General features: G+C 46.4%; 1 protein-coding gene across 1 annotated transcript in view; it reads right to left on the reverse strand.

The window, feature by feature from the left end:
* LOC147125295 (arrestin-C-like) overlaps window positions 1–21,559 on the reverse strand; it is a 60,447-nt gene that overhangs the window by 7,465 nt on the left and 31,423 nt on the right. The window contains exons 9-15 of the mRNA XM_085994009.1: window positions 11,914–11,998; window positions 10,892–10,964; window positions 9,601–9,738; window positions 8,661–8,744; window positions 7,416–7,439; window positions 7,172–7,224; window positions 5,636–5,645 (exon numbers count right to left, since the gene is read on the reverse strand). Coding sequence (XP_085850135.1) covers window positions 5,636–5,645; window positions 7,172–7,224; window positions 7,416–7,439; window positions 8,661–8,744; window positions 9,601–9,738; window positions 10,892–10,964; window positions 11,914–11,998 — 467 coding nt within the window. The remainder of the gene's footprint in view (window positions 1–5,635; window positions 5,646–7,171; window positions 7,225–7,415; window positions 7,440–8,660; window positions 8,745–9,600; window positions 9,739–10,891; window positions 10,965–11,913; window positions 11,999–21,559) is intronic.

Genomic DNA, 21,559 nt, shown 5'->3' on the forward strand with positions numbered 1-21,559 from the left:
ATACGCCTGCCTTTTCCAAATCCTCCAGCTCTGCCTCGACTGCCGGACGTATTGCGTATGGCACCGGTCTTGCCTTAAAAAATTTTGGAATTGCTGTATCTTCCACTTTTATTGAGGCGGTGATGCCTTTCAAGGTTCCTAGTTTCTCTTGAAACACTTCTTTGGCGTTGGCCAAGATGTCTTTTAATCGTTCAGGTATGATGTCATCATTGTTTTTTTCCTTACTGGTCACCGTCAGTGCCTGAATGGAGTGCCAGTCTAAACGTATCTTCCTTATCCATTCACGTCCCAACAACGGTGGACCACCATCTTGTAGAATGTATAAATACAACTTTTGTATTTCTTTGCCGTTGTATACCACAGGCACCCTTATTTTTCCTTTGGGGTAGACTTTCTGCCCCGTATATGTTTTTAAGATAATGGATGTGTCTTTTAGAGGTATATGCGAAAATAGCCTCTCGTAATCTCGTCGATTTATTACGGTTAGAGCTGATCCTGTATCTAGCTCCATTTTTACTGGGGACCCTGCTATTGTGAGGGTAACCCAAATGGTTTGGTAATCCTCTTTGGCAAGTACATTATGTAATTTGAGACAGCTTAGTCTCTTGTTTTCGGAGTCGCTATCGCTATTCTGGTCTTCGGAGCTATTGTCCGTCATCATTTGTACCTTCCTGTACTTTTCTTTATTGATTTTTTGTTTTCTGTCAGTGGATTTATTCTGTCCAGATTGGCATACCCGTGCAATGTGTCCAATCTTACCACATTGCCTGCATGCTTTGCCCTTGAACCAGCAGTCCCTCTGGTTATGGGTGGATCTGCCGCAGCGATAACATCTTCCGAACTCCTGTGTCATTTTATGGGTGCCGAAGTCCTGTGTCTCTTGTTGTATCTCTGCAGCTCCTTTTGCTGCTGCTTCGTATGATACAGCCATACTGAAAGCTTTGTCCAATGTCAAATCTTTTTCAGAAAGCAGTCTTTTTTGTGTTCCTTCACTTAAGAGACCGCAAACAAATTTGTCTCGAAGATAATCCGATAGTCCTGCTCCGAATTGGCAGTACTTTGATAGCTTTCTTAATTCGGTTAGGTAATCAGCGTTACTTTCATTCTTGTGTTGATTTCTCTTGAAGAACTTGAATCGTTCTGCTATCAGCAGCGGTGTTGGGTTTAAATGCTCCTGCAGGGTATCAACAATTTCTTTAAAAGTCTTGTCCTTTGGTTTGGCTGGAGTGATTAAATTTCGTAACAGCCCGTATGTCTTCGTGCCCATTAAGTTCAGAAGTACTGAAGCTTTTTTTTCATCTGCTATTCCATTTGCAGTGCAATAAACCTCTACTCTTTCCACGTATGTGGTCCAATCTTCTATTTCGCCATCAAAAGCCTCAATATTACCAGATTTAGGCATTTCAGAAAAGATATGGCGCTTCCCGCGCTTTTTTTTTCTCTGTAGCAATGATATGGCGCTTCCCGCGCTTTCCCGCCGCTGCTACCGATAACGACGCTGTTTTACTGTGGTTTCCGTTTATTCACTGTTGGAGACTCGTTCCCGACGGAGGTCTAAACGCTGACCTGCTTGCCATGCCGGCCGTCTCTCGAGTGCACCCTCCCAGTCTGTTATTGCTTGCCTCCGATTTCGCTGCCTGTCTCAGCTGTAGAGCCCGCCGCTGGAGCGCCAGCCTGACGCCCAGGAAGGATTAGCGCAGTACCTGTCACCAGCTTGGCCAGCTAGTGAAACCACAGTTTCTCTTACTTCCTTGAGTCTTCTGGACGCTGGAGGAATCGATGTCCTTGAGGTGCTGCCGACTTGCAGGTAAGTCCGATCCCACCCTCGTCGCCACTGTAGTGTCCGTGTGTAGATAAAGACACTGAAGACAGGAGTTGGTTCATAGGTATTTACTAAGCAAGTCTGGGGGGGGGTTTCTAAAGGATATACACAATACACAGGCTTATATAGCCCAAGTGGCAATTACCGGCATTACGCACACCTGGGGCTCTTAAAGGCACATACACCATAATTGCTCTTAAAGGCACATACACCACAATTGAGCGCTGCGGGTGTGGTGCTTTGGGCAGTGTCTGAAGCTTGTGGCACAGATGGTGGTACGTAGCATTTGTTGAAGCATTCAATCACCCTGACCACCCGACTGAGGTGGATCTGCCATGAACACACCTGCTTCAGTCCACTGGCTCCTTCTCCTTGTTGTGCTTCTCCTTGCTGAGGCAGCTGCACTGCCAGCAATGCTGAGAATGAGGTGCTGCAGTATCAATGAACCTCCCCCTTTAAGCACTGGAAAAAGCGTGTGGCAATGATGACCTGCGATTAGACTGCATCCGATGTTGTTCCAGCCGTTAAGTGTAACACCAATGAGCTAGGCCTTCAAGACTTGAATTAGCGCCCCAATCATTTCTTTGAGCAGTGAGAATGAATTTTGTGTGCAGTCTAAAGCATTAGCACCTGGCGCTAATTCACAAACTTTTCTAATGATACCATCAATTCCTGGGCTAGAATGAATTTCTAACCCACAACCGTTACATTTTAAATCAAAAGCATTTGCTTTTATGACTGCGAAGATGTGGGTTTGGTACATGCTCATTATTCTATTGAGCAACAGGTGGGAGTAGAGGAACAAAATAGAAACCAGATCGGTATGAAATCACTGAGCCAAAACTGCCACAAATAGACTGGAATGGAATAGCTACAGAAAGAAGGGTCTGTGGTATAACGGACACACGGTCCAGCATATGATTTTTTTCATTTGTTTATGGGATGTGGGTGTCGCTGGCAAGGCCAGCATTTATTGCCCATCCCTAATTGCCCTCGAGAAGATGGTGGTGAGCTGCCTTACTGAACCGCTGCAGTCCGTGTGGTGAAGGTACTCCCACAGTGCCGTTAGGGAGGGAGTTCCAGGATTTTGGCTGAGCGACAATGAAGGATCGACGATATACTTCTAAGTCAGGATGGTGTGTGACTTGGAGGGGAACTTGGAGGTGATGGTGTTCCCATGCGCCTGCTGCCCTTGTCCTTCTAGGTGGTAGAGGTTGCGGGTTTGGGAGGTGTTGTCGAAGAAGCCTTGGTGAGTTGCTGCAGTGCATCTTGTAGATGGTACACACTGCAGCCACGGTGTGCCAGTGGTGGAGGGTGTGAATGTTTAAGGTGGTGGATGGGGTGCCAATCAAATGGGTGTATGGTATATAGGTGATGGAGCGAATCACGCCAATCAATGTATGGGGTGCACTTTAACCTACGGGGATGAAGAGAGAACACAGATACGGACATGACCAATACATGTCAACCTGGAAATTGAGAAATCTGGAAACAGAATGATACAGTACAGAAGGAGGCTATTCAGACCATCACGCCTGTGCTGGCTCTTTGAAAGAGCTATCCAATTAGTCCCACTCCCCCACTCTTTCCGCATAACCCTGCAAATTTTTCCTCTTCAAGTATTTATCCAATTCCCTTTTGAAAATTACTATTGAATTTGCTTCCTCCACCCTTTCAGGCAGTGCATTCCAGATCATAACAACTTGCTATGTCAAAAAATTCTCATCTCCCCGCTGGTTCTTTTGCCAATTATCTTAAATCTGTGTCCTCTGGTTACCGACCCTCCTGCCAGTGGAAACAGTTTCTCCTTATTTACTCTATCAAAACCCCTCATAAGTTTGAATAACTCTATCAACTCTTGCCATAACCTCCTCTGCTCGAAGGAGAATGATCCCAGCTTCTCCAGTCTTTTCACATAACTGAAGTCCCTCACCCCTGGCACCATTCTGGTAAATCTCCTCTGCACCATCTACAAGACCTTGACATCCTTCCTAAAGTGTGGTACCCAGAATGGGACACAATACCCCATGCCTAACCAGTGGTTATAAAGGTTTAGAAGAACATTTCTTTCCACAGAGGCTTATCTGAGCATGGAATGCTTTGCTACGGGAAAAGGTTGAGGCAGAGACTGTTGCATTTTTCAGGGAAAATTTGCTAAATATTTGAAGCAGAGGAAGAAACAGATCTATGGGACGAGAGTGGAGCAGCGTATTAGTTTTGGCTAGCACAGACACAATGGGGCACAGGTCCTCTTTCTGTGATGTAAACCTCTATGGTTTGATGATAATTTACAATTTCGACCTCCTGTGCTTGGCTCCCTTTCTTATAGATGCAAAAACTCTTAAAATGATACACGTTTCAGTCCACTCCCTCCAAGAATATGCTGGTTCCACAATGTCTCCAGCTTGTGAATTAATCTTTCAGTCCAACAAACAAGGATTTTTACATTCAGATGAACCCGCCATTCATTTCAAGAACGCAGGGCAACTACATCTTGTAGCGTGATAATTTGAGCACTTATTCCAGGTTAACACTTCAGTGCAGTACTGAGGGAGTGCTACACTGTCGGAGGTGCCATCTTTCGGATGAGATGTTAAACCGTCTGCCCTCTCAGGTGGACGTAAAAGATCCCATGGCACTATTCGAAGAAGAGCAGGGGAGATCTCCTCAATGTCTTGGCCAATCCTTGAACCAGCATCACCAAAAAACAAATTGGCTGCCGCATTTCCTATTTACAACAATGACTACATTTCAAAAGTACTTAATTGGCTGTAAAGCTCTTTGGGACGTCCTGAGGTCATGAAAGGCGCTATAGAAATGCGCCTTTCTTTTTTTTTTAAGAGACACACACCAACACTGTATTTATATTGTATATTAAATGTTTCTTTTCTTATAAAACAGTACATCCTCCGGTTTAGCATCAACAATGATGGAGCAGATTCGCGACACAATGGGCCATAAGTTGCTGCAGCAGGGCGTCTAATGGCATCTGCTGTTAGTTAGATTTGCCCGTACAAGTTTAGGTTTTTAATTGTTCTTGAGCGGTAAGTTGCTGAAAGTGCGAGCTGGCAATGTCGCAGGGAGGGAAACAGGGCATCTGGGACCTGAGCGAACAGGGCACCCAATCCTTAACCAATCCGATTGAAGGATTGTGAAATTAACAGGGCAAGGACTGAGAAGGCAGTGTAAATTAGAGAGGGTGAATACAATGCCAAATCAGGTACAGAGAGAGAAAGAAAGAGAGGGAAAGAAAGACTGGATTAAGAGAGAGAGAAAAAGAAACAGAAAGAAAAAGTAAAACTTTTTTTTAATTTTAAATTTAAATTTTTTTAAATCTCCAACAACAATTAAAACCTGAAGGAATGAGATTCGACAGTTGTAATAATTAATTTCATGGCCAGAGAAGTTGATTGGCAGTAATTAACACTTAGCACATCGTTAAAAGGGTACTTAGACTGAAATGGACAAGACTTTCCTTTCTGCGGCAGGTTTAGTTTCTATTTCCCGCGCAAATAGAGCAACTTCACGCCATTCAATGCTTTTCAATGGTGAGGCAGACAGTGAGATACCGCTTTCGCGAAGCTAGCAGTGGAGCAGTGCATCTGGGACAGGAACTGTTGGATATTCGAGTTTAACCATGCCTCTGCCCCGTGCCTGAAGTTGCTGTACCATTTGCGTATAAATAACAGCAAGCATCATTAGTCTCACCCTTATTTTGACAGCAAATTATGGCCCAATAGCTGTACTTCAATGGGTATAGCACTCCTCTATATATCCCATAATAACAACTCTCTTTATATATTGCAGACTTACCTGACATTGACTGTAATTTAATTGAAGCAGTGAAAGAAATGAGAAAGCAGAGAATGGCGGGTTAGTAAATGATAGACTGCGGCACTTCATACATGTCATAAATTCGGTCAAATTTACACCACTCTGCACTCAACACCACCATTCCTGAACCAGGGACATCAGTCAATAACAATATTGAGGACCCTGTGATGTATCCCCTCTGGGCTGAGTCTGCTGGACCAAGGTCATTACTGTCACTGCATCAAGAAGTTGGATCATTATAACTGACTTCAGTTTCCCAGACCACGGAGGGGAGACATTTTTGCTTCTGATCATTATCCGGTAATTCCTGTGGTAATGTGCAGCTATATGGATGCTAAGGTGAAGGTTCCACTGTTGAAGCCCTTCAAGGTTGAATCACCAGCTGACGCTCTCTGTCTAGGCGGACGCCACTCATAGACCCACTTCCCACTGCCTTCAAAAAAGGAGAGGAAATGCATTCTTCTTCTCTCTGGCCTGGACTTTCAGAGAGTGTGTAATAAGTTGCTAATCTTCCCCATTTGGACTGAACAATATGATTTTTAAATAGTTGTCCAGAAATATTTAAATGTAAAGTGAAAACTTGAGGATAGAAAATACTGTTAGTGATATTAGTGAATGGGTACTTCGCTCATTTATGTGACATTCATATGACACATTCTAACGGGTGTGTTCACTGATTTATTTTATACATGGCTTAATCCCTCCATTACTATAATCTGGCAGAGGAAAGCCTCTACAGCTGCTGAAATTGCCAATTTCTAGCTTCAAACGTCTGCGCTTTACCTCCTTAAATCTGTCTTTTATAATGGGTCGGCATTAAGTCAGTGAAGTTTCATCAGCAGCAAAGATATATCAGAACTCAAGCCACAATCCTGTGTACGGTCCTCAACCCTGCTCGGTCCTGAACTTGGCAAAACCATAGACTTACAAAAGATTTGTAGCTCCAGTGAAAGCTCCAGGGGAGAAGGAGGAAGGAGTAAAATGGATAAAAAAATTGGCTAAATAATACAAAAAACCAAGGCCACTGAATCACAGATAATCAAACTGGACATTTATGGTCATCAGGTACCTTTGGCTTGAGTTTCTACTCATTAGAAAGTACAGGATTATACCATGCCACAAGATGTTGGATTTATAAGTAACTGGGACTGTTTTGAGAGCATGTTAATAATTGATGTCTTTATCCTCACAGTCATTCTGCAAAAAAAAATTGCATTAGCAGGAAAAAATACATTACTGTTGGCTCCACTGGAATTTCAAATACTTTTCCAAATTCAAATCTGCTCAGTTCAGATATACTTGGATGATTCCATGTTTGACCAGTTTGAATTAATTTGTATTTTGGATTCTACCTTTGTACTTTTCCTGTGGGACTGGGCGGGTGATCAGCCCTAGAGTTGGTATTCGGATCAGTACTAGGACCAGCATTTGCCCTAAAACTGGTGATTTGCCCTGGGATTGGAACTGGGATCTGCTCAACTGAAAATAATACTACAATACCTAAACAGTACTTACCCTCAGAGGGTTTAGGGCGCATCAGATAAAAGGGAATCTCCACGGCCACCTCACTGAAATGTAACAGAAACGGAGTGCATCACACCAAAGGCAGAAGACATTATCATAATCAGAATGTTTAATGACTGAAATAATATCCCAATAGTTAACTAATCAACGTAATTCAGCCGCGGCACTGTCCCCATGAAAGCAATACTCAGAATTATCGACTCTTTGATATCTGGTGATCAGCGTTCTCGTTTACCTTGAAGTGAGGTCTCCCAAGATCCTGAGGAAGGGAAATCAAAACAGGAGAAGGAATAAGAACACAAATACAACAAAACTGATAATAATTAAAATACATGACGTACATGGGCCTTGAAATTGGTCCACTCGGACTACTAAATCCCCAGTTTGGCAGGCAGGAACTGCGCCACCCACCATTTTGGGTAAGGACGAACAGGAGACATGCTTTATTATTGTTTGAAGCAGGCGCTAGGCGCTTTGCAGATGTAAATAAGGAGCCGGTGTTTATGCTCCACACAAGCCTCCTCCAACTCTATTTACTTCATCTCACCATATCAATATATCCTTTTATTCCTTTCTCCCTCATGTGCTTATCTAGCTTCCCCTTAAATGCTATTTGCCTCAACCACTCTATGTGGTAGAGAGTTCCATGTTCTCACCACTCTCTGAGAAAAGAAGTTTCTCCTGAATTCCCCATTGGTCCTCATTGGTAAAGGCACCAGTGAAGAGCCTATCCAATGAGACCAGGAAGACCTCAGGTTCTATGCATAGTCTATCCTGAGATGGCTTATCTCAGCTGGGATAGTGGTAAAAGTTGCTACATTGGGCTATGGAGGGGGAAAATCTAATCAATATTCAGTGACCACTGCTGGGAAGATTGTATGCATGGATGACAGGGTGAGGATGGTATGGGACTTGGCATAGTGTCCCTATGGCTGAATGGACCACTGGAGTCCATTGTCTGGGCTTGACATACAATTAATGACTACTTGAGCAAGGTACCAGAGGGCGTGCAGCTGTACCCAAACACAAGTCTGTACCTTCAGAAGAGGAGAGAAAATTGGAGAGAGGAAAAAAATATAAACTGAAAGGGTTTTGACTCGAGCGTCTCTGGAGCTTGTGAAACCACACTGTTGAATTGGCAAAATTCCGAGTGCCATTTCCGCCCCCCCAAATTTCGAAGGGATATCAGATAGCCAGTTATTAAAATCAGTGTTGCTAGCAATCTGTTTTCAGGATTGTGTCCAGAAATGTCTAAAACCTAATCCAGATAACAAAAGCCTGATTTTTAAAATAGAAATTTTGTTCCACTTCTATCTTTGGTGTAGCTGTTAAGAGTTTCAATTAATTTTAATTGCCAGCAAAGCAAATATCAGAACTAAAGCCACGATGTAAACCCTCTGCCCATCCATATCCTGCCTTACCCCATCCGGGTTTGCACTTGGCAAGAGGTGGCAATACTGATTGAAATAAGTTTACCTACCCTCCCCGGGAGACTATCACCTTCACTTTAAACAGGTAGGACACAAGGATTCCGAGAACCTCTTTATCCAGCTCTGGTCTGAGCCTATAGAGATACAGAAACAAAAGCACAAGTGAGAAAGTGATTGTGGTGAGAAAAGGGGAATGTAACACAGAATGGACAGAGTGAGGCAGTGTAGAGGATGTTTGTGTGTTTATTATCTGTAAGTCTAACTTGCTGTCACTGTCTACCTGTGATGCATTGGAAATTATTTCTTACATTTTCTTTCACATTTCCTGATAATCCATTAGATATAACACACCTTAATCTGGTAAGAGGAGATGAGGTAATGTTTCAATGGAGGAGAGGACAGGCTGGGTAAGATTAAGATGGTGGAAGCCCTGGGCAAGGGTTTGGATGGGCAGAAGAACAGGGCAAGCTTAAGATGGAGGGAGACAGCGGGTGGGTTGAGGTAGAGATGAGTCTGGACAGAACTGAGATGGGTCAGGTATTAAGCAGGGAAGAGATGGGCTAGGACATTGGGTAGGGGTGAGATAAGGGAGACTGGATAGGCTTGAAATGGAGGTGAGACACCCGGGTTGAGATGGTGGAGGGCAGTGGTGGAGACCAGGCAGGGTTGAATCAGAGTTGAGATTGCAGGATTGAAATGGGGAGAATGGGAAGGGATGAGATGGGAGAGACCCGGGCAGGATTTTAATACAAGGTTTCATTGTTAAGAAAAGGTTGTACATTTTGAGGGAATGAAGAAATATCCCATTTGTTCTGCTGAAATTTATTAGAATATATCTCCATAAACTGTTGATCAGCGTCACTCGATCTGGATTAGATTAGTACTTCACTTGTAAAACTTAATTCATATTCTGTACCACTTTCTTGTGTGAGCTAGTGTAGTTTGTTATGGAGTGTACAAGAGGGGCAGGCTGTCAGCCATGGCACTTACATGGTACTAGAGGCCAGGTTTGTATCCTCATGTTTGAGTTTGCCATCCAAGGCCAGACCATGTTTCTTTCGGTAGTTTGCCAGAGTAGGGGTCAGGCTGTAAACTTTAGTGAAGGTAGAATTGGCAGCCACAGTGTCACTAGAATCACATACAATTCACATGGTAAAATCAAAACAGTTTTACAATATTAAACGGGCTTAGTTACAAATGATTTTTGAAATTGGTTGGGGAATGATGCAATCTTGTTCTTGTACATGCAGTCCACTAGTCAGAACTACAACATTCATATTCCACTGGCAGTGTGATCTCCAGTGCTTAGTATTTTTAAGGTATTGATTATTTTCTCCCTGTGTCATGCATCATTCTCCAGCTAAGAGGGCAGGCATGTGGCCAGCTCCCAATGCAACTCAATAACTGGCATTAAGAGGTACATCAATGTGACCTAAAGTGACCCTCGGATTTTCCTTCCATTTCTCTTTGTGAAGAAGAGCTAATTTTCCATGGTGGTATGACTGAAATTTGTGAGTCATTATTTAGGGAAATGAAGTGGCATCCACTTGGACTTACAGCAGGGAAAATAGAGCCTGTGCTTAATATATACACACACACACACACATGCACACGCACATAATTGCACTGTCGCACACGCACGCACACACAGACACACACACGCACAGACACACATGCATACACACACACATGCACACACACGCAGATACACACGCACACACACACGTGCGTGCACACATGCACACGCACACAGAGTTCTAAACATATCCACCCAAGCAACATGATGCTACTTGTACTACTGCACATAAAACTGCTACCCCTCTTCAGCACATGCCAGGAATGGGAGCCACTCAGTAACTGCCCTTCAGTCATTCGGAGAAACAAGATTGGACAATCATATTTATCAGTCTGTTGCTAAACGTGAATATCCACTCTTGTTTTTTTCAAATGACAGAACTTAAAGAATTACACATAGAATCCTGATAGTTATATTGATAAAAATGTTAAGGTTATCCCCTCTTCCACCCTCTTTTGCCCTTCTCTTGCCACGCAGCCATGCAGCAATGCCGCAATGCTGATAAAGCACAGTGTAGCACAGTGAGCCAGAAAACAAGTTGGTGCCACACCACTACTGGAATCTCACACATTGGCGCATCTAACCGCAACACAATGCCTCACCCACACCACAGTATACACACACACACATATATACCTGTATACATATGCAAACACTCCCACAGAGCACTGAAGTGATGCATTTCCTATTGCAGCCGCAACTTACTTTGGTTCTTCCGAACAGACCGTCTTTGAATATTTGTCAAGTTGATAGAGGGCTACATCTGTGACCTGATCAACTGATTGGAAAAAAGGACAGAGTAATTCACAGTACCTGACAGGTAACACTCAGAGCACAGTTACCAGTAATGCCCCTTTCTGAAGTGGAACAGCAAATGAAATGTTGAAAACCACACTTCCTCTGTAGGTTTACTGGTGACACGCCCCGCATCCTTTTCCTGGCTCAGCCTTTCACACTTCGGATTCTGCTAATGTTCGAATTCCGCTAAACTGACTGGAAGAACGTTTTCGAGCACACAATGTGACTTACTGACAAGTGTAAAAGGTTGCACGTTAGCGCGACAAAAAATAGTGGGCAACGTAATTGCAAAATGAATGGAATATAATTAGCACAAGGTGACTCAGGCAGGGATCTAGGAGTGATAACGGAGCGATCACTGACAACGTCTAGGCAATGTGGCAAGGCGATTACTAAAGCTTACAAGTGCGGGGATATATAGCCACGATTGTGGAATACAAGCCTGCTCAGGCTATACAATGCATCGACCAGAGGCCACTCACTGGGGGCCTGTATACAGTTCTCATCACCACACTATGAAAAGCTCGATCGGGTGGGGGGAAGCTGGGGACAAGGGAGGCCCAAGGACACCTAAAATAAAATGTAAATTAATTACCTTGCTGGGTCTCTTCTGACCCCACCATCTTCCACCTGCAGGTCTGGACTGATGGGGAAGCCGTCACTGCTCACCCCGCTCCGCTCAGGCCTCTGACTAATATTGCAGCTCGGGTCCGACCTGTATATTTATAGTCGGACTCTGCTTTCATCCGGTGGGTTAACGCAGCGGGATAGGAGGGGGTGTCGCTGCCTTCATTTTAACCCCCCCCACTTCGGTTTCCACCTGGTGGGGTGCGTTAAAATCAGGGCCAACTTGTGTCACACCTTGTACATCAGCATTCCCATGTCACAGAAAACAAACGCAATTGTGCAAATAGGGAAATTGCACCTACCCGATAACTTAATCTTCTTCACCACCTTACTTGTGTTATTGGTAATGCAGACAGTGACTTCAATAGGTTCACCGTGGTAATACATCTGTAAAAGAATCATATGTAGCTTACATACTACCGACACTGTATAATACACTTTATACAGCAGCCCAGTAGAAAACACACATTAGATAGCAGCGAGAATTCTTCTTCTTCTTCTTAGGCAGTCCCTCGGAACCGAGGATGACTTGCTTCCACATTAAAAATGAGTTCGCAGGTGACTGATGAGTCCAATGCGGGACCTACCATCTCTGTCACAGGTGGGGCAGACAGTGGTTGAAGGGGCAGCTGGGTGGGGTGCTTGGGTTGACGTGCGCTCCTTGCGCTGCCTGCGCTTGGCTTCCGCTTGCTCCCGGCGAAGAGACTCGAGGTGTTCGGCGCCTTCCCAGATGTTTCTCCTCCACTTTGTGTGGTCTTGGGCCAGGGATTCCCAGGTGTCGGTGGGGGTGTTACACTTTTTCAAGGAGGCTTTGAGGGTGTCCTTGAAGTGTTTCCTCTGCCCACCTGGGGCTCTCTTGCTGTGCCGGAGCTCCGAGCAGAGCGCTTGTTTTGGGAGTCTCGTATCGGGCATGCGGACAATGTGACCCGTCCATTGGAGCTGATTGAGGGTTCTCAAAGCTTCGATGCTGGGGATGTTGGCCTGAGCAAGAACACGGACGTTGGTGCATCTATCCTGCCAATGGATTTGCAGGATCTTGCGGAGACAGCGTTGGTGGTACCTCTCCAGTGCTTTGAGGTGCCTGCTGTACATGGTCCATGTCTCTGAGGCATACAGCAGGGCGGGTATCACTGCTGCCCTGTAGACCATGAGCTTAGTGCCGGGTTTGAGGTCCTGGTCTTCAAACACTCTCTTCCTCAGGCGACCGAAGGCTGCACTGGCACACTGAAGGTGGTGTTGGACTTTGTCATCGACGTCTGCCCTTGTTGACAGTAGGCTCCCGAGGTATGGAAAGTGGTCCACGTTGTCCAAGGCCTTGTCGTGGACTTTGATAATCAGGGGGCAGCACTGTGGGCTGATTTTAGTGGCAGGAATGGTTGCGCAGTAAAATTTGCCTCCGAAAACCTACTGCCCTGCTCCCGCCCACCGCCATTTTAACTGGGCCCTTTATTAGGCAGCCAAAGCGCTTGCCTGACTCAGGCGGGAGCCTCATTAATACTGTAGTAACCTGGGAGGTTATGAGTAACCTGATCCACCAGGTGGTGCTGTGGCAATTGCTCTCCTGAGTTAAGTCTGATCTGTACTGTTGTACTCTTTGTTTTTGCTGCCTCATGGCAGAAGCTTTTATGTGCAAGGGTTGATTAAACCATGTTACAGAGTTAACCTGTGTCTGTCTCCATCTATGGCCAGCTCAAGATACAGGTAGACTATCCTTTATCCGAAAACCTCGGGACCAGCCGAGTTTCGGATAAAGGAGAATTTCGGATTTCGGAAGGTGGGTCGGCGGGGGTCCGCGGGGGGGTCGGCGGGGGTCCGCGGGGGGTCGGCGGGGGGTCGTGTGCACGACTTACGCTGACGCTCAGCGTAAGTCAGTCGGGGTCGGCGGGGGTCGGGGCCGGCGGGGTCCGCGGGGGGGTCGGCGGTTGTCGGGGCTGGCGGGGTCGGCGGTTGTCGGGGCTGGCGGGGTCCGCGGGGGGGTCGGCGGGGGGGATCGGCGGTTGTCGGGGCCGGCGGGGTCCGCGGGGGGGTCGGCGGTTGTCGGGGCTGGCGGGGTCGGCGGTTGTCGGGGCCGGCGGGGGGGGTCGGCGGTTGTCGGGGCCGGCGGGGTCCGCGGGGGGGTCGGCGGTTGTCGGGGCCGGCGGGGTCCGCGGGGGGGTCGGCGGTTGTCGGGGCTGACGGGGTCGGCAGGGGGTCGTGCGCACGACTTACCCTTTATCCGAACTTCCGAAACCGGAACCCTCTAAAAACCGAAGGTTTTTTCGTTCGTACGCACGACTTACGCTGAACGAAAAAACCTTCGGTTTTTAGAGGGTTTCGGTTTTCGGAAGTCCGGATAAAGGGTAGTCTACCTGTACCACATATGGCGACGAGAATAAAGGACGGAAGAGTTTTGGAGTATTCGGAAGAGGTGCTCGGGTTGGTTAGCAAACTAGTCGGAAAAGCACGAGGCTAGGCCGCGGGAGTCGAAACGGAGTTTGATTTTTTGGCTGAAGTGACCGGACTCCAAGGATGGCAGGAACGGTAGGCTCCGTGGCACCTTTTGACAGCAAGTCGCAGTCTTGGGAGGAGTATATTGAAATACTGAGCCATTTCTTTATGGCAAACGAGGTGGACAGTGCTGAAAAGAAAAGGGCCATTTTACTGAGTTGTGTGGGAGCGCAAACCTATACACGGATGAGGAATCTGCTGAGCCCGGAGCGGCCAGGAGAAAAATCTTTTGACGAGTTGGTGAGTCTACTAAAGAATCATTTCAATCCGAAACCTAGTGAAATAGTACAGAGATGGAAATTCAATTCGAGGATTAGGAGGCCGGAAGAAAGCGTTACCGAGTATGTGGAGGAGCTTCGGAAGCTCGCACAGGAATGTAATTTTGGAAATGCGCTCACAGTCATGTTAAGGGACAGACTAGTATGCGGAGTTAACGACGACAGTATACAGCAAAGGTTGCTGTCAGAAGAAGGATTAACGTTTGAGACGGCACTTAAAAAAGCACAAGCCATGGAGACGGCTAACAAGGACATTAAGGACTTAAACAGTATGAGCAAGGAGAAATGGAGTAAACCGGGGGAGGAGCTGTTTTCAAGATGGAAGCTGGCGTGAAAAGTCCACCAGTCGGGGTTGGGGATTGCTACCGATGTGGCGGGACGAGCCATTATGCAAAGGACTGCAGGTTTGCAAAGGCAAAGTGCCACAATTGTGGAAAAATAGGGCACTTAAAGCAAGTCTGTAAAAGGGCAGTGAGTGAGAGAAGCAGTGCTAAAGGGGCAAAGCATGCAAAAGGGGGGAGGGAGAAGTACACAAAGCGGGCAAATTACATACAAGAGGAAGAAGAGTCTAGTGAGGAGGTTTTCACTGTATACAGTATCGACACTTCAAGGCCCAACGTACCCCCTCTCACTCAGTATTTGATAGTGAACGGAGGTCAAGTAAAGTTTGAGATTGACACCGGATGTAGTGTAACCATAATGTCGCAGACTGAGTACGCCAAGCTATGGGGGGAAGCAAAAGTACCAGAGCTAGGTACATGCCCCATTTGTCTCAAAACCTACACAGGACAGAAGGTGGACATTTTGGGGAACACAAAGGAGTCACCAAAGAGCTTACGGTGGTAGTGGTAGCAGGGTCAGGGCCAAACCTGTTAGGGCGAGGGTGGATCAGTGAGTTGAGTGTGTACTGGCAGGCAATGAATAAAATGGAGGACAGTACAGAGGCACTGCAAGAAGTGCTGATGAAGCATGAGTTAGTGTTCAAGGACGAACTGGGCACCTTAAGGGGAGCCACAGCCAAGATTCATGTAGCCAGTGATGCCACGCCTCGTTTCTTTAAACCAAGGTCGGTACCTTTTGCAATGAAAACCAAGGTTGAGGCGGAACTAGATCGCCTGCTAAGGGACAAAGTCATAGAACCAGTGAAATTTTCAGACTGGGCAGCACCAATAGTCCCGGTATTGAAGCCCGATGGTAACGTAAGGGTGTGTGGTGACTATAAGTTAACAGTGAACAGAGTATCATCACTGGAACAGTACCCCATTCCGAGAATGGAGGACATGTTAACATCGCTCGCTGGAGGAGAAAGATTCAGCAAACTGGACATGAGTCATGCGTATCAGCAGATATTGCTAGATGAAGAATCAAAAAAGTTTGTCACAGTGAACACGCACAAGGGGCTGTTCACGTATGCCAGGTTACCATTTGGTGTCAGTTCTAGCCCAGCAATATTCCAACGGACTATGGAGGGCATTCTGCAGGGCATTCCAAAGGTGGCCGTGTACTTAGATGATATTCTGCTAACAGGAAGTGACGATCAGGATCACTTAAAAACACTGGACAAAGTGCTACAGCGGCTGGAAGAGGCGGGGCTATGCCTGAAACGGAGTAAGTGTAGTTTCATGGAGAAGGAAGTTACATTCCTGGGACATCGGGTGGATGCCACAGGCCTCCATCCATTACCAGGGAAAGTGCGGGCAGTGCAGGGTGCACCTGCACCCACCTCAGTGACTGAACTGAAAGCCTATCTAGGGCTCCTGAATTATTATAACCGGTTTCTTCCAAACTTATCGATGCTGCTGGCACCCCTGCACAAACTGCTGAGAAAGGAGGAGCCATGGCGTTGGGGGCCAGAGCAAGCGAAAGCGTTTCAGCAGTCAAAGGAGCTACTTCAGCCCAGCAGGGTGTTGGTGCATTACGACGAGAAGAAGGAGCTGATAATGTCCTGCGACGCAACACCCTATGGAGTGGGGGCAGTGTTGGCCCACCGCATGCCAGATGGAGCAGAAAGGCCCATTGGGTTTGTTTCACGCACGCTCACAGCTGCGGAAAAGAACTATTCACAGCTTGATAAAGAGGGGTTGGCCATTATATTTGGAGTAAAGAAATTCCATAAGTACACATATGGGAGGAAGTTTGTAATCAGTACTGACCACAAGCCTCTTATTAGCTATCTGAATGAGATGAAAGCGGTGCCTCAAATGGCATCACAGAGAATAATGAGATGGGCAGTAATACTAAGAGCCTATGAATATGTGATCACGTACAGAGCCGGCAAGGAAAACGGGAACGCGGATGCTCTCAGCCGCCTGCCCCTCTCAAAATCTCCTCGCATTATTTCCCCTGAGGAGCACGTCCTGATGCTGGATCAGGAGATCAGTCCCCTGATGACTTCAGCGCAAATCCAGGGCTGGACAGCCAAGGACCCCGTTCTGTCAAGGGTCCGTGAGTATGTGTTGAAAGGCTGGCCAGATCACCGCGAGGGACCGGAGTTCGCGCCGTACAGACAGAGACAGCACGAGCTCAGTGTCCAAGATGGATGTGTGCTATGGGGAGCATGCATCATAGTCCCAGAGCGGGGACGCTCTACTTTGATGGAACAGTTGCATCAATCGCACCCAGGAATGACTAGAATGAAAGGACTGGCTAGGAGCTACCTGTGGTGGCCTAACTTGGATGCTGAAATTGAGTCAAAGGTAAAGTCATGCACTATATGTCAGGAACAGAGGAAAGCGCCTGCCGGGGCACCACTCCATCCCTGGGAGTGGCCCAGCAAACCCTGGAGGAGAATTCACATAGACTATGTGGGACCTTTTATGGGCAAAATGTTTTTGGTGCTGGTTGACGCTCACTCAAAGTGGATCGACGTTTATCCAGTGAGCTCTGCAACGACTGATGCCACACTGAATTGTCTCAGGAACAGCTTCAGCACGCATGGTATTCCAGAAATGATTGTATCCGACAATGCACAGTGTTTTGTTAGTGAAGGGAGCAAAGAATTCATGGTAAGGAATGGAATCACACATGTCACCTCAGCTCCATATCACCCAGCCTCAAATGGGTTAGCCGAGCGAGCCGTGCAGACTTTTAAGGAGCTTATGAGGAAGAGCTCAGGTGACACCCTGGAGACCAAGCTCAATAGAGCCTTGTTTAGTTATCGTATAACACCCCAAGCTACCACGGGGCTTTCTCCGGCTGAGTTGATGATGGGGAGAAAGTTGCGGTGCACGTTAGACCTGATACACCCAGATCTCAAAAGCAAGGTTGAGACAAAACAAACAAACCAAAAAGCGTACCATGACAAACATACTAAAGCTCGCCATTTCACCATAGGGGACTCTGTGTACACCCGGAACTTCAGTTATGGACCGAAATGGATACCAGGACTAATCCAGGACATTACAGGACCTGTGTCGTACTCCGTGTTACTAGGGGATGGTCGAGGGGTTTGTCGGCATGTGGATCAGCTTTTCAGCCGGCAGCAGGGGGAACTGCCTCAGATGGAACAAAGGGCAGTAGAGGAGGCTGTTCCAGGACCCAGCACGGCTTATAAGGTGCCAGTGGACACTGGTACTGCCAGGCCACAGCGGGACAGAGTAAAACCAACATCAGAGACTACTCCAATCTCAAGTGCGAATGAATCTGAGAATCCACCACAAGTGGAATTAAGACGTTCACAAAGGATTCGCAAGCAACCAGAAAGACGTATACAAACCTGTTAAATTAGTCAGGGGTTAACCATGGTTAGAGCATACTGGTTAATTAAAACGTAGTACCTAGTAAGGGTTATTGTTTAAGAATTGCATACGGCAATCTTAAGGGGGGAGGAGTGTAGTAACCTGGGAGGTTATGAGTAACCTGATCCACCAGGTGGTGCTGTGGCAATTGCTCTCCTGAGTTAAGTCTGATCTGTACTGTTGTACTCTTTGTTTTTGCTGCCTCATGGCAGAAGCTTTTATGTGCAAGGGTTGATTAAACCATGTTATGGAGTTAACCTGTGTCTGTCTCCATCTATGGCCAGCTCAAGATACCACAAATACAAGCAAATCCGGGTTCTATGGCGTCATTAGGTTTCCAGTGGCATTCTAACCGCTGACCGAGTGCGGAGGGAAACCTGGTCCGCGGGAAGAAGAGGAAGACCTGTCAAGGGAGTGTTAGACTCTCCTCTGCAGGGGCCCTCGGAGGAGCAGGAGTGCCATCACAAGTAAAGTTTGGGCCTCTGCTGCCCGAGGCTTCCGTCCTTACCACCGGCGAGATGTTGGCCAAATCCCCGCCCCCCCAGTGACTTACCCGCGTGCTGGCGGGTGGCGTCTGGGCTGCCCAATCTTTGCCTGCTGACATCTGGCTACTTCCTTCTGCCCCGTCCGGGCGGACATCTGGCCAGCGCAATGTATGAGGCCCAGGAGGTAAATTGATGGCGGGGTGGGTTGCGGGCGGTGGGTTGTGGGCGGCTGGGGGGGTGGGTGGGGTGGGGGTGGGGGTTGCGGTGTTGATACTCACCCTGCCCACTCTCGCCCAAAACCTGCTCCCAGTTAAAATCACCCCCTAAACAAATTCTGGACTGAAACACCCAGCTAGATGGGGCCGAAGAACCTTGTCTGGACTTTGCACACTCATGTCTTTTGTTTTACAATATTACAAGCACCTTTTATTTCTTCAGTGTCACAGCATCTTTTAACATCAAAACAAACTGAATTAATCATTTGGTTAGTTTGATCATTGAATTTTTAAAATTTAATTTATTATGAACTCCAAAGGTTATTTTGCTCTTTTGGTGCCCCTTGGGTGCTTTTTGCCTTTTAAGGAGCAGCCTCAACATCATAACACATCGTCGACTGCACTGATTGTGTGGCATTTAGTCCAGCCTGCCCACTCGATAGGTGTTGTATCCATTATGCACTTGCCCTGTAATCTCTGTATTGAGGGACAGCACGTTTCATAATAACGCATTATTTTACACCCAATATTCTGTAACAATTTTTACAAAAGTATTTTCATCTGGGCTTGACTGTATTAAGGTTAAATGGCATTCACTGCGGCCGGGATTGGGTTTATCGGACTAGGGAAAGTCTGTAAATATCAGAGGGATTACTACTTAGCAAAGGATCATCCAGCGCTGCCCTCCATCCCACTGATTGGATTACAAAGGATTATTTTAGTGCTTTGCTTCTGGCCTGTTGTTAAAAAAAATAACATTTTCTGAAAAATTAAGCTGTGAAAGACTTTTTTTTTCTTCCTTTGTTTTCCTCTTTGCATATTCTTGCAGGGTTCCTGCGCCTGACAGTGTGAGATACCAGAAGCGACACCAACTTGGGCTGAAATGCCAGTTATACAAGGTTCAGAGGTAAGGTAGTGGGCAGGACAAGGGTAAAAAACCCTTAAATGTTGGATGATGCCTTGCATTAGTATTGCCTCCCCCTTCTTAATGACAAAGGAAGCTCATGGGAGAAAATAGAACGCAGCAATTATGCCCCACACAACTGCCTCTGTGCTTCCCCTCTTGCCACAGGCTATTCCCTGGCTCAAAGGGCCAGCGTGAGACGTGTGCCCAGGTCTCTGGCAATGCTGCTGTGTAGCCAGCTACCAAGAGTCACAGAAGAGCAGTCGAGGGTGACTCTATCACCTCAGCCTCCCTACGTCTTGGGTCAAAGTTAATCCCGTGGGAAAGGCAAACCCAAGCCTGATCAGTCACAAATGCTCTGCAGCCCAAGGTAACAAAAAAAGAAAAACTTGCACTTATAAAGTGCCTTTCATGACCTCGCAACGTCTCAAAGTGCATTACTGCCACTGAAGCACTTTTGAAGCGTAGTCACTGTTGTAATTTAGGAAACTCGCTACCGCAGGGAGTAGTTATAGCGAATAGTATAGATGCATTTAAGGGGGGGCTGGACAAGCATATGAGGGAGAAGGGAATAGAGGGTTACGCTGATAGAGTTAGATGAGGAAAGACGGGAGGAGGATCGAGTGGAGCATAAACGCCGGCATGGACTGGTTGGGCCGAATGGCCTGTTTCTGTGCCGTATATCCTATGCAATCCTATGAAACGCAGCAGCCAATTTGCACACAAACAGCAATAAGATAATGACCAGATAATCTGTTTTAGTGATGTTGTGATTGAGGGATAAATATTGGCCAGGACACCAGTGAGAACTCCCCTGCTCTTCTTTGAAATAGTGCCACTAGATCTTTTATGTCCACCTGAGAGGGCAGACGGCGCCTTGGTTTAACGTCTCATCTGAAAGACGACACATCCCACTGAGCAGCACTCCCTCAGCATTGCATTGAAGTGTCGTCCCAGGTCTTTGTGCTCAGGTCTCTGGAGTGGGACTTGAACCCACAACCTTCTGACTCAGAGGTGGAAGAGCTACCACTTTTTTTTTTATGATACTTTATTGAACATTAAGAATATTTACAACATCGTGATCATTACATTGTATAATACAAATAAATTCCACTGCCCTGCACAGCCATTCCGCCACCACATTTTAACATCAAAACCTGAAGTTTAATTTATCACCTGTAACATGTATTAATCGATTGTACTTTAAAAATTGGTTGTAAAATACTGTCCTTAAATTCCTTTCTGAATAAAACATCTACAGAGCCTTATAATGGTCTTTTAACTTATATTTAAAATACTCTTTTAGATTGATTCTCCTCCCCTTAAAAAACAGAGCATTCCTTCTTTGCACAATCACGAATCTAGCCAAACTGAACATTAAATTAATTGCTGCTCCGCCAGACTCTGGCAGACTCTCCTGCAATCCCCATCTCAAAATTGAGTCCCACGGGATTCCCATTCTCGCTGTTCGGTCCCCACCCAGCAAAAAAGCTTCACACAACTGTCAAACATAGTACGTAAAGTCATTTAACTGCGGACATAACACCAGTAAATGGGACAGAGTCTCATCCCGTGTCCCACACACTGGGCAAGTTGCCCCCTCCACTCGTCCAATCTTGCACAAGACCGTTATGGTAAAAATCCGGTTATGAGCCAATTTGAAATCCAGTTCAATCCATTCTGGGCATTTAAAATTCGCCCACACTCCCTTCCAAATCCTGTTGAAGTCTAGCTGTGGGTATATACTCTGCCAAAACTCCTGACCAGCAGGTGTCTTGAATCTCCATTCTCTGAATACCTCATAGAAATCTCGAGTATTACAGATGTCAAATTGGACTAACT

The sequence above is a fragment of the Somniosus microcephalus genome, chromosome 1, assembly GCF_052327205.1.
Source record: "Somniosus microcephalus isolate GS21.2 chromosome 1, FLI_Smic_1.0, whole genome shotgun sequence".
Classification (NCBI taxonomy): domain Eukaryota; kingdom Metazoa; phylum Chordata; class Chondrichthyes; order Squaliformes; family Somniosidae; genus Somniosus; species Somniosus microcephalus.